This window comes from Somniosus microcephalus, chromosome 18, assembly GCF_052327205.1.
Source record: "Somniosus microcephalus isolate GS21.2 chromosome 18, FLI_Smic_1.0, whole genome shotgun sequence".
Classification (NCBI taxonomy): Eukaryota; Metazoa; Chordata; class Chondrichthyes; order Squaliformes; family Somniosidae; genus Somniosus; species Somniosus microcephalus.
Genome location: NC_141004.1, coordinates 24,306,878 through 24,332,177, shown reverse-complemented (window position 1 = coordinate 24,332,177; position 25,300 = coordinate 24,306,878). Strand labels below are relative to the sequence as shown.

At 47.5% G+C, this 25,300-nt stretch overlaps 1 protein-coding gene across 1 annotated transcript in view; it reads right to left on the bottom strand.

The window, feature by feature from the left end:
• The window catches only part of LOC147105127 (decorin-like), a 143,288-nt gene that overhangs the window by 17,187 nt on the left and 100,801 nt on the right, over positions 1-25,300 (bottom strand). Inside the window, exons 2-5 of the mRNA XM_086011225.1 lie at positions 22,425-22,640; positions 7,763-7,875; positions 6,144-6,357; positions 2,148-2,261 (exon numbers count right to left, since the gene is read on the bottom strand). Of these exons, the coding sequence (XP_085867351.1) occupies positions 2,148-2,261; positions 6,144-6,357; positions 7,763-7,875; positions 22,425-22,640 (657 nt within the window). The remainder of the gene's footprint in view (positions 1-2,147; positions 2,262-6,143; positions 6,358-7,762; positions 7,876-22,424; positions 22,641-25,300) is intronic.

Sequence of the window (25,300 nt, the reverse complement as noted above, 5' to 3'; positions counted from 1 at the left end):
AGAGATGTAGCAGATTTTAAGCAAGTGCAGAGGCAGAGAAAGGGGGGAGGGGAGGAAAGAACAAAAGTGAAGGCCTGTGATAGTGTGGAAGGCAGAAGTAATTAAATGACAAAAGGGATGATGGTACAAAGCAAAAGGAGATGGTAATGGGACAAGTAAACATGAGTCTAGAAGAGGTGTAAATGGGAATGGCAGAATCATCAATAGCTGCCAATGTGAAAAAATAGGGGCTATGGTCTAAAATTGTTGAACTCTATGTTGAGTCCAGAAGGGTGTAAAGTGCCTAATCAAAAGATGAGGCACTGTTCCTCAAGTTTACGTTGAGCTTTGTTGGTACAGTGTAAGAGGCCGAGGACCGAAAGGTCAGAGTGAGAGTGGAGCAGAGAATTAAAGTGACAGGCGACCAGAAGCTCGGGGTCATGCTTACAGACCGAAGGGAGGTGTTCCGCAAAGTGGTCACCCAGTCTGCGTTTGGTCTCATCAATATAGGGGAGACTGCATCGTGAGCAGCAAATGCAGTATTCTAGATTGCAAGTAGTACAAGCAAATCGCTGTTTCACCTGGAAGGAGTGTTTGGGGCCCTGGACAGCTCGCCTGCGCTTGGAAAGCAAATGATATGTTAGCCTTTATTAAAAAAGGATTGGAGTACAGGTTGAGCATCCAAGATCCGGAGTTCCGGAATAGGGAATGTTCTGGAATAGGGAATGTTCTGGAATCTGGACTCCGGGACCACAGACCACAGAAACCCCACAGTGCAAATAGAGGCCATTTCGGCCCATCGAGCCTGCACCGACACATATCCCACCCGATCCCCGTAACCCCACGTATTTAATCCCCCTAACACTAAGGGTCAATTTATCATAGCCAATCATCCTAACCCGCACATCTTTGGACTGTGGGAGGAAACCGGAGCACCCGGAGGAAACCCACGCAAACACGGGGAGAATATGCAAACTCCACACAGACAGTCACCCGAGGCCGGATTCGAACCCGGGTCCCTGGCGCTGTGAGGCAACAGTGCTAACCACTATGCCACCGTGCTTGGTGGCAGGGTCGTCCGGAATCCGTAAAATGTTCCGGAATCCGGACCCCCTGTCAAACCGTTTCCACCGCCTTCATTTACTGTTTTATATTTCATAATAACTTAACTGTTTTACAAATGAAAACCTTTATTATATTTCATGCTTTGAGTACTGTACATTCCTTTTCAAATTTGAAGATGGTAGCAAAAGATACAGGCCAGGAAGCTCACATTAAGCACAGTTACAGAGCACTGCATTGCAAAAACAAGAGAGGGAGGCTTACCATGCGAGAAGAAGCGAGAACTACAAGGTGACGTCCAAAAACCAGAAATAGTGCAACCTGGGCCCAGGCATTTCCGGACTCGGAACGTGTTTCTGATGTCCGAAGTCCGGAAATGCCCGAGACCAGGTTGCGATATTTCCGGACTTCGGACATCAGAAACACGTTCCGAAGTCCGGAAAAACACGAAAATCGGCTCGGCCTCGGTCCCGAGGTTGCCGGATTTGGGTCGCTCAACCTGTATAAGAGTAAAGAAGTCTTACTGCAATTATATAGGGCCTTGGTGAGACCACACCTGGAGTACTGTGTGCAGTTTTAGTCTCCTTACCTAAGGAAGGATATCCTTGCCTTAAAGGGATTGCAATGAAGGTTCACCACACTGATTCATGGGATAGGGGGTTTATCCTATGAGGAGAGGTTGAGGAGACTAGACCTGTATTCCTTAGAATTTAAAGGAATGAGAGGTGATCTCATTGAAAAATCTAAAATTCTTACAGGACTTGACAGGGTAGCTGCTTGGAGGATGTTTTCCCTGGCTGGGGAGTCTAGAACCAGGGGCCACAGTCTCAGAATACGGGGTCGGCCATTTAGGACTGAGATGAGGAGAAATGTCTTTATTCAAAGGGTTGTGAATCTTTGGAATTCATTGGGCCATGGATGTTCAGTCGTTGAGTATATTCAAGACAGAGATCAGTAGATTTTTTGATATTAAGGGAATCAAGGGATATGGGGATAGTATGGGAAGGTGGAGTTGAGGTAGAAGATCAGCCATGATCTTATTGAATGGCGGAGCAGGCTTGAAGGGCCGAGTGGCCTACTCCTGCTCCTATTTCATATGTTCTCACCTTTTGGAATTTCAGAAAGTCCCGTCTCGGTAATCCGGAGATATGACAACTTTTTCAACCCTTGAAAGGCTCCTTTTGCAACCCCTTTTGGCATCAGTGGATTTCGACTTAATTCTATAGGGGTTAAAGACATTTGTTAGAAAAGAAAAGCTTTTCATTTGTATTTTTTTTAAAGTTTTGAAATAATTTCAAATACCGCTTAGAATTTTACAACACCGAAGACAAACTTTTGGGCCACTTTGCCTATGCCACTTGATTGCTTAACCCATACCCTTTGACACTTTTATTTCTTTTCAAATATCTATCAACTTTCTTTTTCAAAGTTATTGTGGATTCCCCTTCCACCACTATTTCTGAAAGGGCATTCCATGTCTTAAACAGCATTCTCTTAATGTCTCCCTTTGTTATTTTGGAGATGATTTTAAGTTTATGTCCCCTAGTTACTGATTTACCGACCAATGGAAATAGTTATTCCTATTTACCGCAAATTTGTTCAGATTTCTTCTTGATATTCACTGTTCTAAAGAAAAGAGCCCCAGTTTCTCCAGTCTTTCTTCATAACTAAAGCCTCTTATCCCTGATCTGTACCCTCACCAGGGTCTGAACATCCTTCCTAAAGTAGGGCGTGCAAAATTGGACACCTATGGTCCAAGCAACTATTTTTATAGGTTTAGCATTGCTTTTGTTATGCCCTTATCTATAAAATCTGGGCTTCCATACAACGCAGCATACTGAGCCCCTTCCTTCCAATAGACTGCGCAATTTGAACAATTATGGGTTCAATCCAAATGAAATTTATTTCTGAAGGGAGGTAAATGGTCATCAAGAAGATAATTGCAGAATTTCTAAGATACCGATCGAACATTACAATTAACATTATACAACCTAATTAGGTGTATTCCATTGATGACTGTTCCATGCTTCCATTAGGACAGGAACCACTGAGTAGCTGATCTTCCAATCTGTAGTAATCCTTACAATCTACCTATTAGATCTGCCTATTCATTCCTGCCTGACTCTGACACCCCACTCACCAGCTGGCATTGGGATTATCAACTTCAAGCTGGACTGACTGAACCATTATGTAAACTAACATGGACCAAATCAAATTCCTACAAGTTAAAAATGTGTCTTCTGGAATAAGGAAAGCATTTTGGAGCACATTTCTCCTTGGCGTGCCATCCTGCCATCTGGCGGAGGCGGAGGTCCCCAATTGAGGGCTCTCTATGCGGGAGTCCTCCCCTTCTCTATTGGGGACTTGGCCTGGAGGGTGTTGCACGGAGCAGTCCCATGCAACAAGTTTTTAAGTAGTTTACGGACCCCTAGGCCGCCTGCTTTTTCTGCGGCCTTGAGTCCGTATTCCATGTTTACATGGAGTGCGAGAGGTTGCAGCCCCTGTTTCACTACCTAAAGGAGCTGCTCCTCAAATTTTGCCTGCACTTTAGTCCCACGCTCCTGATCTATGGTCACGCGGTGCGGAGGGGAGTGGGCGGGTCGGAAGACCTCCTCGTGGGACTGCTCCTGGGCCTGGCCAAAGTGGCCATCAACAGGTCCAGGCAGCGGGCGGTTGAGGGGGCCGTCAGGCCCGATTGCCTGCCTCCCTTTCGCAGCTATATTCACGCCTGGGTGGCCCTGGAGATGGAGCACGCGGTGTCCGCCGGCACACTCGAGGCCTTCCAAGACAGGTGGGCACCACGGGGACTGGAGTGCATCATCACCCCAGCCGATGTGATTTTGATTTAGGTCGATGGGCCTTGTTTGATGTTTTATTGAGTTGCAATTAGGTGGCACACCAAAAGAGAGGAGCACATTTCTCAGGTCGCAAATTGAATGGCCCTTTGAGGGGAAACACTCTAATTGCAAAATCAACCAGCAAGGTAAGACAAACATTATGTCGTTATCAAATCAAGAATCAGTTGTAATCAAGAGAATGGCTGCATTAACGACCACAAGTAAGCCACATGTCCAACAAAAATGACTTTCCCACTCCACACAGGCAGTATAAAGTAGGAGATGGGGTCTACTTAAGATATGTGGTGGAGAGCTCCAAATTGGCTGTAAAAGTAATTATGCAGTACTGCAAGCCTTAGCATTCAAGAGGATGAAGAAAGGGGATTTAGAAATTTAAAAATAAATGAAGAACCTTTTCCAAATACATCCATAAAAAAAATGGTAAAAAGTCACCAAGATTTCAGTGCTGCTTCGAAACATATTGTCAGGCTGTTAGGATTTTTTTTCATTCACAGGATGTGGGCGTCGCTGGCAAGGCCAGCATTTATTGCCCATCCTTCATGGACCTCGAGAAGGTGGTGGTGAGCCGCCTTGAACTGCTGCAGACTGTGAGGCGAAGGAGCTCCCACCGTGCTGTTAGGGAGGGAGTTCCAGGATTTTGACCCAGCGACGATGAAGGAACGGTGATATATTTCCAAGTCAGGATGGTGTGTGACTTGGAGGGGAACTTGAAGGTGGTGGTGTTCCCAGGCGCCTGCTGCCCTTGTCCTTCTAGGTGGTAGAGGTCGTGGGTTTGGGAGGTGCTGCTGAAGAAGCCTTGGCGAGTTGCTGCAGTGCATCCAGGCAAGTGGAGAGTATTCTATCACACTCCTGACTTGTGCCTTGTAGATGGTGGAAAGGCTTTGGGGAGTCAGGAGGTGAGACACTCGCCGCAGAATACCTAGCCTCTGACCTGCTCTTGTAGCCACAGTATTTACGTGGCTGGTCCAGTTAAGTTTCTGGTCAATGGTGACCCCCAGGATGTTGATGGTGGGGGACTCGGTGATGGTAATCTCTTTGAATGTCATGGGGCGGTGGCTAGACTCTCTCTTGTTGGAGATGGTCATTGCCTGGCACTTGTGTAGTGCAAATGTTACTTCCCACTTATTAGCCCAAGCCTGAATGTTGTCCGGCTCTTGTTGCATGCGGGCACGGACTGCGTCATTATCTGAGGAGTTGTGAATGGAACTGAACACTGTGCAGTCATCATCGAGCATCCCCATTTCTGACCTTATTTTGAAGGGAAGGTCATTGATGAAGCAGCTGAAGATAGTTGGGCCTTGGACACTGCCCTAAGGAACTCCTGCAGCACTGCCCTTGGGCTGAGATGATTGGCCTCTAACAACCACAACCATCTTCCTTTGTGCTAGGTATGACTCCAGCCAGTGGAGAGTTTTCCCCCTGATTCCCATTGACTTCCATTTTACTAGGGCTCCTTGATGCCACACTCGATCAAATGCTGCCTTGATGTCAAGGGCAGTTATTCTCACCTCACCTTTAGAATCAGCTCTTTTGTCCATGTTTGGACCAAGACTGTAATGAGATCTGCAGCAGAGTGCTCCTGGTGGAACCAGAATTGACCAGGTTATTGGTGAGTAAGTGCTGCGTAATCGCACTGTCGCCGACACCTTCCATCACTAAACTGATGATTGAGAGTAGGCTGATGGGGCGGTAATTGGCCGAAAGGGAATTGTCCTGCTTTTTGTGGACAGGACATACCTGGGCAATTTTCCACTGTCAGCGTTGTAGCTGTACTTAGCTAGGGAAGCGGCTAGTTCTGGAGCACAAGTCTTCAGCACTACAGCTGGGATGTTGTCGGGGCCCATAGCCTTAATGCTTCATTCCAGTGAGAGATGTCTAAAATGCCCCTGACATATATATCTGCACGGTTTAATTCTACGGGCAGGATGAGCAATTGCACTGGAGGCATTACCGATAATATTGACATTAAAGCAGTACTGTAGATTTTTAAAATTAGTATTTGATCAATGATGCAGTGGGTTGAGTTTAAAAGGTGCTTAAAAGTTTCCCGCATGGCAGTAATACAAAATTCCAGGAATTTTCATCCACGTTAAAGTTTAACATATTTCACTGACATTTGCAGTTATCATGAATTTGTGGGTCTTTTCTAAAAATTAAATCTTCCATAACACCCTAATACTGATTTCATTCAACCAAGGATATTCACACGAAATGAGTATGTGTGAGATTCAGAACTTTTCATACCGAGAGCAAACATGTTGGACATTCCTTCAAAGGGTTTCTTTTTCACATAGTTTATTTTGTTGTCACATACGTGGAGTTCAAGGAGAGTCTTTGGCATGTTCTCTGGAACGGTACTGATTAGATTCTTGGCAAGATATAACCGCCTGAGATTGTGGAGTGAGGAAAAGGCCTTGGGATGGATCCTTTGCAGCCTGTTGTTCACAAGAATTAAAATCTAAAATTAAATTAGAAACAAACAAACAGAAAATGAATTGAGAATTCAGAAACAGACGAGGGTGTAATTTTCTGAGTGCGCAGTGGCAGTAGGGAGCTCATCCGTTGCCAGTGAAAGTCAGAAAATCATGGGCGTTCCTTCAGTGTATACTTACAAAATTACCCCAGAAGAAAGAGGAGCTTGCATGTTATATTACGCTTTATATGGCCTCAGGGCAATGGGATTAGTTGTAAATTGCTCCAGCAAAGAGCCGGCACAGACACAGTGGACCAAATGGCCTCCTCCTGTGCTGTAAACGTCTATGGTTCTAAGAAGTGATACAAAGGAACCATCTGGATACAGATTTTGGGATTGGTATTTTTTGAACTCTCTGGGCTGGATTTTGCCAATGGGGAGCTTTTGGAGGCGGGACTCCCACTTGTCGGGTTTCAGTCCCGCCTCCATCGACTTCTGGCCAACCCACGCTATTTTCCCTTGATTGACCTGGTTAAGCCCGCCCAGCGGGCTTTGCAGTCCAATTAAGGGGAAGCCGGTTACAGAGAATGTCAAAGTATGACGTTTCATCTGTCAAAGATGCTCTGTGAAGCTGTCAAACACTGACATTATCTGTAGTTTGATGAGTTCATGAATTCAAGACCTCATCAAACCTCTTTCTTTTGTAGAAATTAGATGGTTGCTGCATTGGAGAATGCAACGGCCATCAGTCATCTCTACCGCGGAAGTGCGAGACTCTCCGCATACCCACCGATTGAAACCTGCAGGAAGAAACAAAGGTAAGTACACATTTTCTAACACTTTACACTTACCTCAGATACTCACCTCTCCACACTTGCATGCATCACTCACCCCCACTGCACACTTTTGGACCCCTCCGACGCCCGCAGACCCGGTACTCACCTTGGTGACCCTGGCGGGTTTCGGAACCTTCGGGAAGCCCGCACTTGTGAGGGCAAAAAGGGGATAATCCTATTTTCTGCCTGTTAACTACCTGCTAACAGGCAGCTAATAGGCTTTAATCCCTTCCCGCCTCCAAGGAGATGGGACTCGGCGCGGGATGGCTACCCGCCTCCTGGTAAGATGGCATGGAGGCGGGTTGGGCACCCGCCCCCAAATTCTGCCATTTTCCCGGCAGTCCCGCCTCCAAACCCGCCTCCCCAGGGCTGGCAAAATCGCCCCCAAATTGTCTATAAGATCAGAGTGAACATTTTGTAATTTCAGCGAACAGAAAGAAGCTTTACACAATTGAATAGAAACAAAAACTGACCTAACCCAAATGAACATTAAGGTTGTTCACAGCTGTTTGTCGGGTGGGGACGGGGTGTGTGCGGGTGTGGGGAGGTGAAATTACACTGTAAAATAACAGGCTCATTTTAATCAATGGGAATATTTTGGCCACTTTACTCACCTGAAGCTTCTTTAGATTTTTTAAGTCATTTTCCTTCAGCTCTCTGATCTTGTTATTCTGAAGATCCAGCAAAGTGGTCTCGGGTAGAATGTATGCAGGTACTTTGGTGAGACCTACGGCAGACAAAAGGCTATCTTAAACAATTTCAATCTATATAGCTTATTGAAGCATGTAAGCTCCTGTACGAAAGGTAGATTCATTGATGATTTCTAAGGGCATTAACTTCTGGCTGAATTTAATTTGCATTTGAAATTGCTATTTGACTGCAGAGCTGCCATTACATCACTCTCGCCCATTGCATTCTGGGCAACAGGCCACAGTAACGTGTTTTTTAAATTCATTTTATGGGATGTGGGCGTTGCTGGCAAGGCCAGCATTTATTGCCCATCCCTAATTGCCCTTGAGAAGGTGGTGGTGAGCTGCCATCTTGAACCGCTGCAGTCCGTGCGGTGAAGGTACTCCCACAGTGCTGTTAGGGAGGGAGTTCCAGGATTCTGACCCAGCAACGATGAAGGAACGGCCGATATATTTCCAAGTCAGGATGGTGTGTGACCTGGAGGTGATGGCGCTCCCATGCACCTGCTGCCCTTGTCGGTAGAGGTCGCAGGTTTGGGAGGTGCTGCCGAAGAAGCCTTGGGGAGTTGCTGCAGTGTATCTTGCAGATGTGGCGAGTTGCTGCAGTGCATCTTGCAGATGGTACACACTGCAGCCACGGTGCGCCAATGGTGGAGGGAGTGAATGTTACATCCAGTGCTTTCTGGGTTATAGTCCACAGTGATGTTGTTGACACAGTTTTGTATTATAACTTTCAACAGAGTTTTCGTACATGATGGAAATAGGCTTGTAAATGTATCTACATTCAAAGAGAAAAATGACAATAACAGATAAACAAAAATGGAGGCGGAAATTCCTTTAGGCCCATTTTCCGAACTGAAATGGCCATCACGCATGGAGTGCACGCATCAAGCAGGCCTGAAATTGGGCGTCAGGCCTCGTTAACATTACCTGAATGAGCTGCCACCACCTGCCATGCCTGCACAGGTAGCTCGCCCATTTGATAGAGACTCCAGGCTGCTTACCTCGCCGTCAGTGGTTGTAGGTAAGTCCTAAACCAGCCATTAGGCCTCTCATTTACATATGCAAGGGGCCTAACACCTGCTTTAGGTGGCCGCCAGGAATGCCTGAGAAATGGCCTGTGCCAATATTGGGTTGAATGTCTTTCAGGCGTCTCTTGGACGCGGGGCATTGGTCCCGAAATTGGACTTTGTCGCGCCCATTTTATGCCCTAAAATGGACGCAATGAGGTCCAGTTTGTACCCCATGATGTTTCATTGAAAATTGCAATGGCATGCTAAATTTTCAGTTGTGAAATGTTTTACGGGCTCCTTAATTCTCCATTTGCTCGACCTATGATTTGACGGTTTGCCACTTACCACTCCAATGGACTGGTGAATGTTAGGGAATTTTTCTTGTTCATGAATAAGTAGGTTCCAGCTCAGAAACCGTGACATCTCCTGAAATGCCCCACCCAAAATGAATTGGACAAAATAAGAAGTAATGGTGCCCCTGCACGTACAATGCCACAAGCTGGGTTTTCCATTAAAAAAAAGCAGGAAAATACGGCTGAAGTTGTAAATAGAAATGTTGAGTTTGCATTTAAGTTAGGTCTTTGTGTATCTGTTTCTCTTTTGCAATTGTGACATTTGGTTAACTACAAGAAGGAGAAAAAGAAAATTGTTAAGCCATTTATTAAAGGGTGGAAAAAGCAACTCATCTGCCTCACAAACAGCAATATCTGTCAATCAGAGTTGACGGTGGTCATAGAGAGGGTTACAGTCTAGACAGCCGTCCACCCTCCTGGCTGAAGACAGAAGCATATAGGGAAGGTAGGAACATGGGGAAAATGTCGATGAGACTTTAATTCAACCTTTCATTATTTTGCACCAAAAAGATGGAGATTAACATTAACTTAGTGTTAGATTTCAGCGGACGCTTGAAAGTTTAATCTTAAGACCCGTAAAATTAATTGCCTCAGCTGAACTAATTAGCAAAGTCACAGCAAGTTGGTACTTTTGTAGACCAGATGTTTTCTGAACTAGACAGAAAAAGAACCATTTTATATCCTATCTGTTTGTCTGCGTATCTATATACAATGTTCCTATATTAACGTTTGCCAGTGGCTGGGCTACACAGAGCCATTGTGAAGCAAAAACTAAGGTCAAGTAAAACCGTCTAATTTGGATCACACCCATCATAAGCTATTGCTGCTTTCCGCATAAACAGGATTTTAGGCAACATTAAGACGCGAGTCATACATATTTTTAAAGCTATGTACTCTCCCACAATTAGTCAGTTTCCTTATTTTCTTCAAAACAGTATGAAATTGACACTGCCTGAATGTGGCAATAATCAGAATAGTAATTGGATCCACTGTACAACATGACTGGGTTTTTTGGTTTTAAAAGGAAATTACCCAATACAGCTACTGTTCTGTTCCTCCCAGATCATTTGTTATAATGACTACTGTTACGATGTTGCTTACTTTGCTCATTTTTTCCAACTATCAAGTCCTCAGGGTTTACCATTTCTGAAAATCTGTTGCTGATTAACTGAAGGAAGGACCCTGTAAAAATGCAATACAATTTTCTGACTCGATTATACAAATCTCATACAACATTTCCTTGACATGTCTTTTCAATGGGAACAGATGAATTCCATTTAGCCCGATATTCACTGACTATCAAGTCAAAGGCTGACAAACGAGACAAATTCTTTTTCAATCATCCCTTCCCCATCATAGCCAGTAATGTCAAGTTTAGAGTGAATACTACCATTATGGACTCCTGTAGTTCCAGCAGAGTGACTGCAACAGCCGTCGCCTCTAATCTGCTTGTCACAGTATAGGTCTGTGAAAGGCCTGTCAAAGTAGCTGCACAATTTTGTCCTAGATGGGTATGGCAGTGCTGTTTATGGTATTACTTATTAAACGGACTAAAGCATCTATTGTTAAAAGCTTCCAGGGGCATCACAGTGAAGATTTTTGGCTCAGTTGATATTAGTCGTGCCTCTGAGGCAGGAGGTTCAAACCTCATTGCGGGGCCTTGGAATGTAATCTAGGCTGACACTCCAGTGCAGGATTGAGGGAGTGCTGCACTGTTGGAGCTACCTTCTTTTGGATGAGACATTAAACTGAGGCCACACTTGCCTGTTCAGGTGGACTATAAAGCTCCTACGGCACAATTAGAAGAAAAGCAAAGAGCGCTTTCCTGGTCCAACATTCTTCCCAACCAACATCACCAAAAGTAGATTATCTGGTCATTCATCTCATTGCTGCTTGTGAGACCTTGCTGTGTACAACATGGCTGCCACACTCCCATACATAGCAACAGAGACTGCAGTTCAAAAAATAATTTCTAGTGGAGAGCTTTAGGATATCCCCAGTATTACAGTGCTGTATAAAAAGCTCTTTCTTTTCTAAAATAACTCATCTTGAAGAACATTTCTTGAACGTGCTTCAAAAATGATTGTCCATCTTATTTCTTATCAGGTCTCATGATTCTTTCTTTGGGTATTAAAAGAATGTCACCATTGACCAGAAACTTAACTGGTCCAGGCACATAAATACTGTGGCAACAAGAGCAGGTCAGAGGCTGGGTATTCTGCGGTGAGTGTCTCACCTCCTGACTCCGCAAAGCCTTTCCACCATCTACAAGGCACAAGTCAGGAGTGTGATGGAATACTCTCCACTTGCCTGGATGAGTGCAACTCCAACAACACTCAAGAAGCTCAACACCCTCCAGGACAGAGCAGCCCACTTGATTGGCACCCCATCCACCACCTTAAACATTCACTCCCTCCACCACCGACGTACCGTGGCTGCAGTGTGTACCATCTACAAGATGCACTGCAGCAACTCGCCAAGGTTTCTTCGACAGCACCTCCCAAACCCGCGACCTCTTCCACCTAGAAGGACAAGGGCAGCAGGCGCATGGGAATACCACCACCTGCAAGTTCCCCTCCAAGTCACACACCATCCTGACTTGGAAATATCGCCGTTCCTTCATCGTCGCTGGATCAAAACCCTGGAACTCCCTCCCTAACAGCACTGTGGAAGTACCTTCACCACACAGACTGCAGCGGTTCAAGAAGGTGGCTCACCACCACCTTCTCGAGGGCAATTAGGGGCGGGCAATAAATGCTGGCATTGCCAGCAATGCCCAGATCCCATGAACGAATTAAAAAAATAAAAGAATGTTGTTGGGAAATAATGCTGCAGGATCCTAATGGATTAATAGCCTTTTCCCCCCATCTAGCTCCTTGGCTAACAAACACTGTCAGGGAAGAGAGATGCACGTGCACTTGAAAACTAGACCACCTGGGAAAGACTGGATGCTGTCTATTAAAACACCAATCAGGACAGACTCAGACTCACCAGACCAAGGGTTGGAAAAATCCCTCTTAAATACACTACTAGGTTTTAAAAAAATGAAGGTATAAACACTGGCAACAACCAATGTTACTTTGGTTCTGGCTGTAGATTCCAGACAGTCGGTGGTCATCTACCATAGCTGTGTAAATTAATGATGAGATGCACACAATACTTGCATTGGCAGCAGTTCAGAGAAGGTTCACGAGGTTGATTCCGGAGGTGAAAGGGTTGTCTTATGAGGAAAGGTTGAGCAGGTAGGGCGTATACTCATTGGAGTTTAGAATAATGAGAGGGGATCTTATTGAAACATATAAGATTCTAAGAACATAAGAAATAGGAGCAGCAATAGGCCACTTGGCGCCTCGAGCCTGCTCCGCCATTCAATAAGATCATGGCTGACCTAGGGCTCAAAGCCACTTCCCAGTCCGCTCCCCATAACCCTTCACTTCCTTATCTTGCAAAAATTTGTCTATCTCTACCTTAAATGTATTTAATGACCCAGCCTCCACAGCTCTCTGGGGCAGAGAATTCCACAAATTTATGACCCTCTGAGAGAAGAAATTCTTCCTCATCTCAGTTCTAAAATGGTGACCCTTTATTCTGAGACTATGCCCCTGAGTTCTAGATTTCCCCATGAGGGGAAACATCCTCTCTGCATCTACTCTGTTGAGCTCCTCAGTATCTTATATGTTTCGATAAGATCACCTCTCATTCTTTTAAATTCCAATGAGTATAGGCCCAGCCTGCTCAACCTTTCCTCATAAGTCAAACCCCTCATCTCTGGAATTAACCTTGTGAATCGTCTCTGAACTGCCTCCAATGCAAGTATATCCTTCCTTAAATAAGGAGACCAAAACTGTATGCAGTACTCAAGGTGTGGTCTCACCAATACCCTGTACAGTTGTAGCAGGACTTCCCTGCTTTTATACTCCAACCCCCTTGAAATAAAGGCCAACATTCCATTTGCCTTTTTGATTACTTGCTGTACCTGCATGCTAATTTTTTGTGTTTCATGCACAAGGACCCACAGGTCCCTCTGAATTGTAGCATTTTGTAATCTCTCTCCATTTAAATAATAGTTTGCTTTTTTATTTTTCCTGCCAAAGTGTATAACCTCACACTTTCCCACATTATACTCCATCTGCCAAATGTTTGCCCCATCACCTAGCCTGTCTATATCCCTTTGCAGATTCTTTGAGTCCTCTGCACAACTTGCTTCCCCACCCATCTTTGTATCATCCGCAAACTTGGCTACATTACACTCGATCCCTTCATCCAAGTCATTAATGTAGATTGTAAATAGTTGGGGCCCCAGCACCGATCCTTGCGGCACCTCACTAGTTACCGTTTGCCAACCAGAAAATGACCCATTTATCCCGACTCTCTGCTTCCTGTAAGTTAGCCAATTCTCTATCCATGCTAATATATTACCCCCAACTCCGTGAGCTCTTATCTTATGCAGTAACCTTTTATGTGCCACCTTATTGAATGCCTTCTGGAAATACAAATACACCACATCCACTGGCTCACCCTTGTCCACCCTACTTGTTATATCCTCAAAGAACTCCAGCAAATTTGTTTAACCTGATTTCCCTTTCCTAAAACCATGCTGACTCTGTTTGACTGCAGTATGTTTTTCTAAATGCCCTGCTACTGCTTCCTTAATGAAGGACTCCAGCATTTTCCCAACAACAGATGTTAGGCTAACTGGTCTATAGTTTCCTGCTTTCTGTCTCCCTCCTTTCTTAAATAGGGGTGTTACATTAGCGGTTTTCCAATCTGCTGGGACCTCTCCAGAGTCCAGGGAATTTTGGTATATTGCAACCAATGCATCCACTATCTCTGCAGCCATTTCTTTTAAGACCCTGGGATGCAGGCCATCTGGTCATGGGGACTTGTCGTCTTTTAGTCCCATTATTTTACCGAGTACTATTTCCTTAGTGATAGTGATTGTCTTTAGTTCCCCACTCCCTGTGGCCCCTTGATTATCCATTATTGGGATGTTGTTAGTGTCTTCTACAGTGAAGACAGCTGCAATTCTGAAGGGACTTGACAGGGTGGATGCAGAGAGGATGTTTCCCCTCATGGGGGAATCTAGAACGAGGGGGCACAGTTTCAGGATATGGGGTCGCCCATTTAAAACGGAGATGAGGAGGAATTTCATCTTAGAGGGTCGTGAATCTTTTGGAATTCTCTACCCCAGAGAGCTGTGGAGGCTGAGTCATTGAATATATTCAAGGTGGAGATAGACAGATTTTTGAGAAACAGGGTTATGGGGAGCAGGCAGAAAGTGGAGTTGAGGCCAAGATCAGATCAGCCATGATCTTATTGAATGGCGGAGCAGGCTCGAGGGGCCGAATGGCCTACTCCTGCTCCTGTTTCTTATGTTCTTATAGTGGTTCACATATCCCAAAGGCCTCTTTTTCTCTTAAAGGGACGAAACCAACTGCAGATGAAATGGTTGAAACTGGATATAAATTGAGCATTTACACCCTAAATAAATAAATCCAGCTTTGGCTCACATCCCTAGCCTGTTCCAAGATTAATGTTAATTAAGAAATGCTGTGTGATTCTGGACACTGCCTGATCATAATAAAGCGATTATTAAGAATTACTGGAAGTAGTTTCTGCAGATGTTACATGAAAGCAAAGTCATGTGTATCTTGAAACCTGAACAGTTGTTTAATATCTCAAGATTAAGGAACAGCTTCTTTGATCTGGATCATAACATTTTTTTTAAACAGAGTCTGGACTGATTTGAACTGTACCTCTCACAATTCTAGCAGTCATTTTAATAAGAATAGAAGAAACGCTGATTTGTTGAGACCTCAGTTTTGTTTGCTGCTTTCTAAGTAAGAGTTTCATTCCTACATTACAACCGTGACTACACTTCCAAAAAAAAGTGCTTAATTCGCTGCAAAGCTCTTCAGGACGTCCCGAGGTCGTGAATGGCGCTATCTAAATGCAAGGGGCTAGATTTTCAGTTGCTTGCGCCAGCAGTTAGCGCCTTAAGAGAAGTGATTTCCGGGCGCTATGCGTGTAGCGCCCGGGCGCAGCGCAGTTTGCGCCCCGCCCCAAATTAAGTTGCCCGTTAGCGCCGGCGCAAAGTTTAGCGCCCGCCCGGATGCGCGCGCAGAAAATGACGTCACATCCTCGTGCAACGCCCTTTGGCCGCCCCGATTGCAAACTTCAGTCGGACCGCCCCATTGTGCGGCGGGCGGCCGGAGCGTTTGGAAAAAGGAACGCAACACAACCAGCGCGGGCCCCGGGGGGCGCTAATTAAAGGGAACGTCCTCTCCAGTATAAAGGCCATCCATTATTTCAGAAAACAGTCTTGTGCAACGCATTTCTGGAGACACAACAAGGAGGATAGCTAACTGGTTTCAAGCAGCAAGAGCCAGGTATTTTTGGACTCAGGCAACAGCGCTGCAAGTGGCCATTTGGAAATTAGAGTGTTTGCCAGGATTTGATGGGGGTTGCATGGGGTGCCAACGCGGAGCTGCAGCTCCATGTCCGTAGGGCTCGCAGACGTATTGTGAGAGGGGCAGCCCTGGCTAGAGGCAGAGGGGGCTACAGGCGTCGGCCACGTAGGCCTTACCCAGTCAGGCTATACCGCCAGCAGCGCTCCTACCTAAACATGAGTGCCGCGCGATGTGTTAAAAGGCTCCGATTCCGGAAGGGGGTGATTGCAGAGATCTGCCACCTGCTTCGCCGAGATCTGCGGCCAAAGCTCAGGTGCAGGACGTCTCTGTCGGTGGAAGTGAAGGTGACAGTGGCATTGAACTTCTATGCCACCGGCTCCTTCCAATACGCTGCTGGGGACATAGCAAACATCTCCCAGTACGGCGCGCATCGCTGCATCCGCCAGGTGACCGAAGCACTGTTCAGAAGGAGAAGCCAATTCATCTCCTTCCCCATGGCCCTGGAGAGCCAGCATCAGCGCGCATTGGGATTTTCCAGACTCGGGGAATTCCCCTTGGTGCAGGGCGCCATTGACTGTACGCATGTGGCTTTGCGGGCCCCTCTGGAGCATGGCGAGCAGTATCGCAACAGGAAGGGCTACCATTCTCTGAATGTGCAGCTGGTCTGTGACCACAAGCAGCGCATCATGGCAGTCAATGCCAGCTTCCCAGGCAGCAGCCACGATGCCTTTATCCTGCGGCAGAGTACTGTGCATGACATGTTCCAGGCACAGCCTCCCCCAAGAGGATGGCTACTCGGGGACAAAGGCTATCCTTTGTGCACCTGGCTCATGACCCCGCTCCGCGCGCCCAGGACCGCTGCTGAAGAGGCCTACAACGAGAGCCATCAAACCACCCGCAACATCATCGAGCTAACTATTGGGGTCCTCAAGCAGCGGTTCCGCTGCCTTGATCGCTCCGGAGGAGCTCTCCAGTATTCGCCGGACCGGGTCTCCCAATTTGTGGTGGTTTGCTGCATGCTACACAACCTGGCTATCCGCAGGACTCAGGCACTGCCACCTGACGTTGGACCAGCACCTCAGGAGGAGGAGCAGGAGGAGCATGAGGAGGAGGAGGAGGAGGAGGAGGAGGAGCAGGAGTACGTTCCCAGGAGGGAGCGACCAGGGCCAAGGGCCGCACGACGCCACCTTATTACACGGTACTTCTAAGCCCCCTGTCAGGGAATGGCCAGGGGCCATGAGGGAAGATGAATGCAGCCGCTCCGCAAGCCCTCAGCCGGCGAAGCCAACAAACACTAAGAAGAACAACCATGGAGACTGCATGAATAAAGATAATTTTTTATTAAACAAAAATGAAAAGCCCTTCCCACATGAATCCCCAAAAACAATAAACGGGCCCCACAAAAAGCCCAACAAACGACTCACTCCCACAAACTGGGGAGGAGCCACTCCACCTTTATTGAAACCGGGCCTCAACGTCGGCCTAACGCAAAAAAAAAGCCCTCCAAAAGCACAACCATGGGCAAAATAAAGATGGCCACCGCCATATTAAAGGAAAGCTGGCCACACCCTCTACTGAGTGGCCCGCGAGGGCGAGACCTTGGCCAGCATTTTGCCTCCCCTGCCCTGCCTGCTGCTCCTTCGCAAGCTCTGCCCAGTGGCTGCTGCGAGGCTGGGGGAAGGCGCCTGAGGCTCAGATGCCCTTCCGCCAGATGCCACTGGGGGGCGGCCTACACGGCGTTTGGGCCTCGAGGGGCCGTCTCCTGAGTGGCGCGCCTGAGCCTGGCCACCATCAGCTGCAGCCGCTTGCCCTTGACGCCCCAGAGGGGGAATGGCGGCGACGGATGGTGCAATGTGGGCCAGCTGGCGTCTGGGATGCGCTGGCTGGTGCTGTGGCGCGGTGGCACTCGGCCGGGCCCGCACTGCAGGATCCGCAGCAATCAGCCGACGGCCGGCTTGCTGGGATGGTCCAGCGCGGCGCCTGCCCTGGCGATGCCTGCCTGAGACAGCGCGTGTGGCAGCAGTGAGTGGCCCTCTGGTCCTGGTGTGCGCGCGCATCACATCCGCCAGGGTCTTGACGGCATCAGTTAGCATGCGGCCAGTCGCGGCAGTTGCTGCCCCGAACTCGCGCACACTGGTCGCCAGCGACTCGATGGCCTCAGGCATGCGCCCCACCACGCTCATGAGCTCCGTGTGGCGCCGGTCCGAGTCGTCGGCCATCTGATCGAGCTTCCGCACCTCCTCCGAAGTGAAGGTGTCCGGACTGGAGTCGCGACTCTCCCGCTGGGGAGGAGGGGGCCGAACTAGGGGACCCTTGCCGCGTTGGTGACGGCGAGTTTGCCGAGCAGCAGCACTCCCCTCTGATCCTTCCCCCCTTTGGGGGGAAGGCCGCGGGCCACGCGCACGGCTGCTGGGTGGCTGGACGCCACTGGTCCCAGAAGCTGCATTGCCCTGCGACAGTTCCTCCAGGCACTCGTCCAGTGAGGAGGTGTCGAGCATTTCCTCCTCTCCTGCGGGACGTGACTGTTCCCCCGAAGGTCCGGCTTGCTCCTCCTCCTCCTCCTGGTTGGAGGTGCTGTCACTGGCAGCCTCAGGGTCCTGGTCGTCACCAGCTGAAAGCAGGAATGCACAAGAGTAGCTTCAGAGTGAGGAGACGGCGTCAGCGAGGGAGTTAGGACTGGTGGGATTCAGCGCATTGGTGGGACAGTGGCAAAGGAGATAGCTCGGATGGGCCAGTGCGACGCGAGAGGGCCAAAAGGCGAGGTCCTTACCATTGCCGGGCAGTGGAGGGTCGGATACACCGCACGCTGTGGGGACAATCACACGTGCTCCCATGAGCACACACACGCGCTCCTCCAGCCGAGTGAGCTCCTGCAGCTTGGCGCGGCCACCCCTGGCACGGGCCTGGCGATTAAACGCTACTTTAGCCTGCAAGAGAAAGGACGGGCTGTAAGGGCGCAGTGAAGCCCTGATGTAGTGTGCACTGCCTCCCATGGTGGAATAGCTTGGCCAGAGTGAAGCCCTGATGTAGTGTGCACTGCCTCCCATGGTGGAATAGCTTGGACAGAGTGAAGCCCTGATGTAGTGTGCACTGCCTCCCATGGTGGAATAGCTTGGCCAGAGTGAAGCCCTGATGTAGTGTGCACTGCCTCCCATGGTGGAATAGCTTGGCCAGAGTGAAGCCCTGATGTAGTGTGCACTGCCTCCCATGGTGGAATAGCTTGGACAGAGTGAAGCCCTGATGTAGTGTGCACTGCCTCCCATGGTGGAATAGCTTGGCCAGAGTGAAGCCCTGATGTAGTGTGCACTGCCTCCCATGGTGGAATAGCTTGGACAGAGTGAAGCCCTGATGTAGTGTGCACTGCCTCCCATGGTGGAATAGCTTGGACAGAGTGAAGCCCTGATGTAGTGTGCACTGCCTCCCATGGTGGAATAGCTTGGACAGAGTGAAGCCCTGATGTAGTGTGCACTGCCTCCCATGGTGGAATAGCTTGGCCAAAGTGTAGAGTGCCGAATGGCCATTTGATGCTCATGACTGTCCCAATGCTGCTGGCTGAGGGCTGGCCAAAAGGACTTTCAGGTCCCTTTGCCCATCATGTCAGGTGTACATGCAAGAATGAGGAGGAGACTGGAAAGGCTACTCACCCTCACAATCCTGGTCAGATCGTTGTACTTCTTACGGCATTGTGTGTGGGTCCTGGGGGCCTCGCCGGTGAATGTCACCCTCTGGGCGATCTGCTTCCAGGCTTTGGTGTAGTCGTGGTGGGTTGGATTCCTCCCACTGTCTGGAAACAAGATCTTGCGCCTCACCTCCAGAGCTGTGAGCATGATGTCCAGATCACCCTCTGAGAAGCGCAGGGCACGCTGACGGGCCTTCTCTGGCGTTGCCATGACTCCCTGGGGCTGAGCAGTAGTGTTGAGGCCTCTTTGCAAGGCTGCAGTGTGCAGGGCGTGGCAGCAGACTAATTCGTCCCTTCCCCCTTTAAGAGCTGGTCGGCACCACGGGGTCTGCTGTCAGTGCAAAAATGACCGCACCCGTGCTGCGCCCCGCCTGGGCGCTATCCCTCTGGACCGCCGGCTTAGCGCCTAAAGAGAGTAGTGGAACGCCTCTTTTAGCGCTCCACCAACCTCTTAGGGCGAAGCCACTGAATTCCCGGCAACGGGGCGCTACTTTGGGGCGGGCGCTAACTTCGGGCGGGCGCTAAAGCTAGCGCCCCAAAACTGCCTAAACTGAAAATCTAGCCCAAGGTCTTTCCTTTTAAAAAAAAATGTATTTCTACATGTGCAACACAAACTGTCAATGTGTGAAAGTAATGCAGAACCACAAGATTCGGTGCTGCAACAACAACAACAACTTGTATTTATATAGCGCCTTTAACGTAGTAAAACGTCCCAAGGCGCTGCACAGGAGTATTTTAAGACAAGAAAATTTGACGCCGAGCCACATAAGGATAAATTAGGATAGGTGACCAAAAGCTTGGCCAAAGAGATAGGTTTTAAGGAGCGCCTTAAAGGAGGAAAGAGAGATAGTGAGATGGACAGGTTTAGGGAGGGAATTCCAGAGCTTAGGGCCCAGGCAACAGAAGGCACGGCCACCAACGGTTGAGCGATTATAATCAGGGATGCTCAAGAGGGCAGAATTAGAGGAGCGCAGATATCTCTGGGGGAGGTTGTGGGGTTGAAGGAGATTACAGAGTTAGGGAGGGGCGAGCCCATGGAGAGATTTGAAATCAAGGATGAGAATTTTGAAATCGAGGCGCTACTTAACCGGGAGCCAATGTAGGTCAGTGAGCACAGGGGTGATGGGCGAATGGGACCTGGTGCGAGTTAGGTTAGGTGCAGGTTAGAGTGCTATTAGAACCTCAATTACTCTTCATAATGGAATGGATACCACCAGTGGAAAATGGAAATGGGCAGATAATCGGAGGCCCCCCTCACTCCCCCAAGCCCGTATTTAGTATGACACAGAGATCTTTTTAGCTTCTGACTAGTCTGTTTAAATGACCTAATCGCATACACGGATGACACCACATTTTTCCATTCTAAAAATGGGGTATTCTCGGAAAAACGTGCTGGCAGTCTCACTCCTTTGCTCTGCATCAACTGATCCTCTATTTCTACTGGCTACCTGACACAAAGCTATACAGGAAACTCTCGTTTAAACGGCACCTAAATATCCGGAATTCTCTATTAACGGCAAAATTCTCACTCCGAAAACAACACCTCAATAACCGGCAATGTTGCCGAGTCCGAGTCCGAGTCTCCTGCGGTGGCCGAGTTAGTCAGTGAGGGTAGTTCTCCAAACTGCCACTACGCGGCTTCTTGGCGCTGTCAGAAGTCGGAGCACCTCAAAGCCCCTGTAACAGGAGTCTGACTCCCCCGCGCTGCCGGCAGTCTCTTCTGATCCGCCATTTTACAGGGGTACTGTGTGTCTCCCACGCTGCTGGTAGTCATTGCCCTCAACTGGCAGTACTGTACTTAATCAAGCATCTTCCACCATCCATTTAACACAACATTCTGTAGGTGAGTACCCAATTACTGTATACTGCACAGTTCTTGATTTTTTTATTTTTCTTTGTTAATAATAGCCTCGGTAGATAACCCTCTCTGTCATCCGGAATTTTTGATCAACTGGCATCATCCCGGTCCCGTCGGTGCCGGATACCAAAGAGTTTCCTGTATATCAGACCTGCATAGATAGTAAATTCTACCATTTTACCAGGCATCCTGATAACAACTCCTTATCCTGCTGGATCAAGAGTCTAAAGTCCATGAAAAATCAATTAAAAATGCTCAGCTGGAGTTTAGCTCCCACAAAAATTCTTGCAGATGACGGGAGCGTGGATCAACGAGAATCCACCGTAACGTGTGTGCCACGTGATGTTCACAACATTCTGACCTTCCACAGACCACCGCATGCTTGCGATGGACAGTGGAAGTAGCGAGAAAGTAGTTGTCCTTTGACAATCACAGCATTGCCTCGCAATTGTATGTGGGAATATTAGGTATACAGATTTTACACATGTACGCAAGTCATAATATTCACATCACTTACAAGTGACATTCAGATATATTCTTGTAAAAAAAAGTCTTTAGGAAATGTGGGTCCATTTTTTTTGCACTAAAGAATACAGCTGAATATTTTCCCTGGTTGGTGTGTTACTGAACCATATAGAATTTGAAGGTTGATACGATAGCAAAATACTGCGGATGCTGGAAATCCGAAATAACAACAGAAAACGCTGGAAAAACTCAGCAGGCCAGGGCAGCATCGGTGGAGAGAGAAACAGAGTCAACGTTTCAGGTCAATGAGCTTTCGTCAGAATTTGAAAGTTCTTGGCCTGTGCTGAGTTAGCTTCTCTGAAACTAGGGATGCCAATAGAGGGGGCGTAATTGAACTTGGCTCGGGAGGTGAAGATGAACCAGAACCATTGCTGTCCAATGACCACCTACTACAGTGTGTGTGTCAACATCAAGTAAGGGCTAAGCTGTAATGGCCGTATAGCTTTGCTCAGTGAAAGAAGGTCCGCTTAGGCAAAATACTGAAGGATAATGAACTGTACAATACCTTCAGGAGAGAAAAAGGAGAAACATGGGGAGAAAAAGAATGAAATTTGAGATGTATATGGAGCTGGAGGACCCTTCATTTACAGCAATTTCCAAAGAAACCATTTGCTTCCAAATGTACTCGTGTTCTCAAAGCAGGAGATCTTTAGAATGAACTCCTTTTGGAAGAGAACCCATCATAATAACAGCCATGTGCAGTTGCAATTCTGCTTTCTTTCCATAAAAATAGTTTGAACTTTCCTTACCTAAATTAGAACACTGCACCACGCTCATGTGGCAGAGACACCGAGGTGGACATTTGTATTGATGAGTGACGGGATGCTCAGGAGTTGGTCCGGCTGCAGATCCTGATTCCTCTCCCACAATGTCAAAGAAGTTGGACTGCTTGAAGGGCTTAGCCTGGCAGAGCATGAAAGCCACCAGACAGGATATGAAGACCTGAACAGCTCCACTCATGGTGACTGAAAGAAGAGAAAGTCAGGATTTCAGCATCTCTGTATGTTGTTGCTGCTTATTATACAAGTCTAATGTCCAACTTACATCCCTTCCACCAACACTTCAAATCATTAACAGTTCCTATTTACACAATGTCATACAAAACATGATTTTAATTGGAGACAGTTTATTTCTTTTATATATTTTCATGTCCACCCTTGTATTCGTCCCTCCCTTCTCTTTCTTAGGTACATTCCGTGCCCCACACTATTCAGAGAACAGGTTGGCAGCCGTGTCCGTGTGCGTCTCAGTGCTGCTTCGCAGCAGACTCTGGGGAGATGGCCTCGCCCCTCCACATCTCTGTAATCTCCTCCAGGCCTACAAACCTCCGAGACCTCTCCACTCCTTCATTTCTGGCCTCTTGCCCCTCCCTGATTTTCATTGCTCCACCATTTGTTTCTATATTTTTTAAGGCTAAGGGGATCAAGGGATATGGGGAGAAGGCAGGGACAGGGTACTGAATTTGGATGATCAGCCATGATCGCATTGAATGGCGGAGCAGGTTCGAGGGGCCGAATGACCTACTCCTGCTCCTATCTTCTATGTTTCTATGTTTCGATGCCGGCCGTGCCTTCAGCTGCCTGGGCCCTAAGCTCTGAAATTCCCTCCCTAAACCTCTCTACCTCTCTCTCCTCCTTTAAGACGCTCCTTAAAACTGACCTCTTTTGATCCAGCTCTCGGTCAACTGTCCTAATATCTCCTTATCTGGCAAGGTGTCAAATTCTGTTTCATAACGCTTCTGTGAAGCTCCTTGGGACGTTTTACTACGTTAAAGGCACTATATAAATGCAAGTTGTTGTTGCTGTTGTTGATGTAACTGTCTTGTCAGTTTTTTCCCAACCCCCCAGGCTATTAAGTAACTCCTCAAATTTGAGCACTGATCCGCTCAGTTCCGTGCTGCTGAAATCCTGTTACTCTGATAAATTAATGTCAATTTAAATTCAAATTTCACTTTAAAAAAACAATTCAGTAAAGCAAAACATCGATTTTATTTTAAATAGGTCTTTAAATTTAGAGCTTGTAAATACACAGAATTGCAATCCTCTCCCAGTGTTCCAAGAGCTCCTTCTCTATAAGAACATAAGAAATAGGAGCAGGAATAGGCCACTCGGCCCCTCGAGCCTGCTCCGCCATTCAATAAGATCATGGCTGATCTTGGGCTCAAAGCCACTTCCCCGCCCGCTCCCCATAACCCTTCACTCCCTTATCTTGTAAAAATCTGTCTATCTCCACCTTAAATGTATTTAATGACCCAGCCTCCACAGCTCTCTGGGGCAGAGAATTCCACAGATTTACGACCCTCTGAGAGAAGAAATGCCTCCTCATCTCAGTTCTAAAAGGGCGACCCTTTATTCTAAAACTGTGCCCCCGCATTCTAGATTTCCTCACGAGGGGAAACATCCTCTCTGCATCTACCTTGTCGAACCCCCTCAGTATCTTATACGTTTCAATAAGATCACCTCTCATTCTTCTAAACTCCAGTGAGTATAGGCCAAACCTGCACAACCTTTCCTCATGAGTCAACCCCCTCATCTCTGGAATTAACCTAGTGAATCACCTCTGAACTGCCTCCAATTCAAGTATATCATTCCTTAAATAAGGAGACCAAAACTGTACGCAGTACTCAAGGTGTGGTCTCACCAATGCCCTGTACAGTTGTAGCAGGACTTCCCTGCTTTTATACTCCAACCCCCTTGAAATAAAGGCCAACATTCCATTAGCCTTCCTAATTACTTGCTGTACCTGCATGCTAACTTTTTGTGTTTCATGCACAAGGACCCCCAGGTCCCTCTGAACTGTAGCATTTTGTAATCTCTCTCCATTTAAATAATAATTTGCTTTTTAATTTTTCCTGCCAAAGTGTATAACCTCGCACTTTCTCACATTATACTCCATCTGCCAAATGTTTGCCCACTCACTTAGCCTGTCTATATCCCTTTGCAGATTCTTTGAGTCCTTTGCACAACTTGCTTTCCCACCCATCTTTGTAACATCCGCAAACTTGGCTACATTACACTCAGTCCCTTCATCCAAGTCATTAATGTAGATTGTAAATAGTTGAGACCCCAACACCGATCCCTGTGGCACCCCACTAGTTAACATTTGCCAACCGGAAAATGACCCATTTATCCCGACTCGCTGCTTTCTGTTAGTTAGCCAATTCTCTATCCATGCTAATATATTACCCCCAAAATCATGAGCTCTTATCTTATGCAGTAACCTTTTATGTGGCACCTTATCAAATCAAGAAGATTCTTGACAGATCCCAAGTTCCGGGTTTTAGCACATGCGCAGCGCCTGCCTAATCCCGGAGCTTGCACGGCCCCTACGGATGCGTACACACCTCGGTAACACCCGTAGGGTTCGCAAAATACGGCCCATAATCTTATACACACAAACATACGAAAATAAGGGAAAGGGAAAAGACCTACTGGCCCATCCAGCCCATCCCAAACAGTTGTGGTGCCCTATACTTCACAGTAACTACACTCCCCACCCATCCAGAGCTATGTAATATACCAATTAGAGTCATTGGGGGAGAAATTCGGTATCGCCCCGTTAGGGCGCAATTATCGGCCGGGCGCATAGTTTAGCGCCTGGCGCTAATTATCGGCTCTGACTGCAA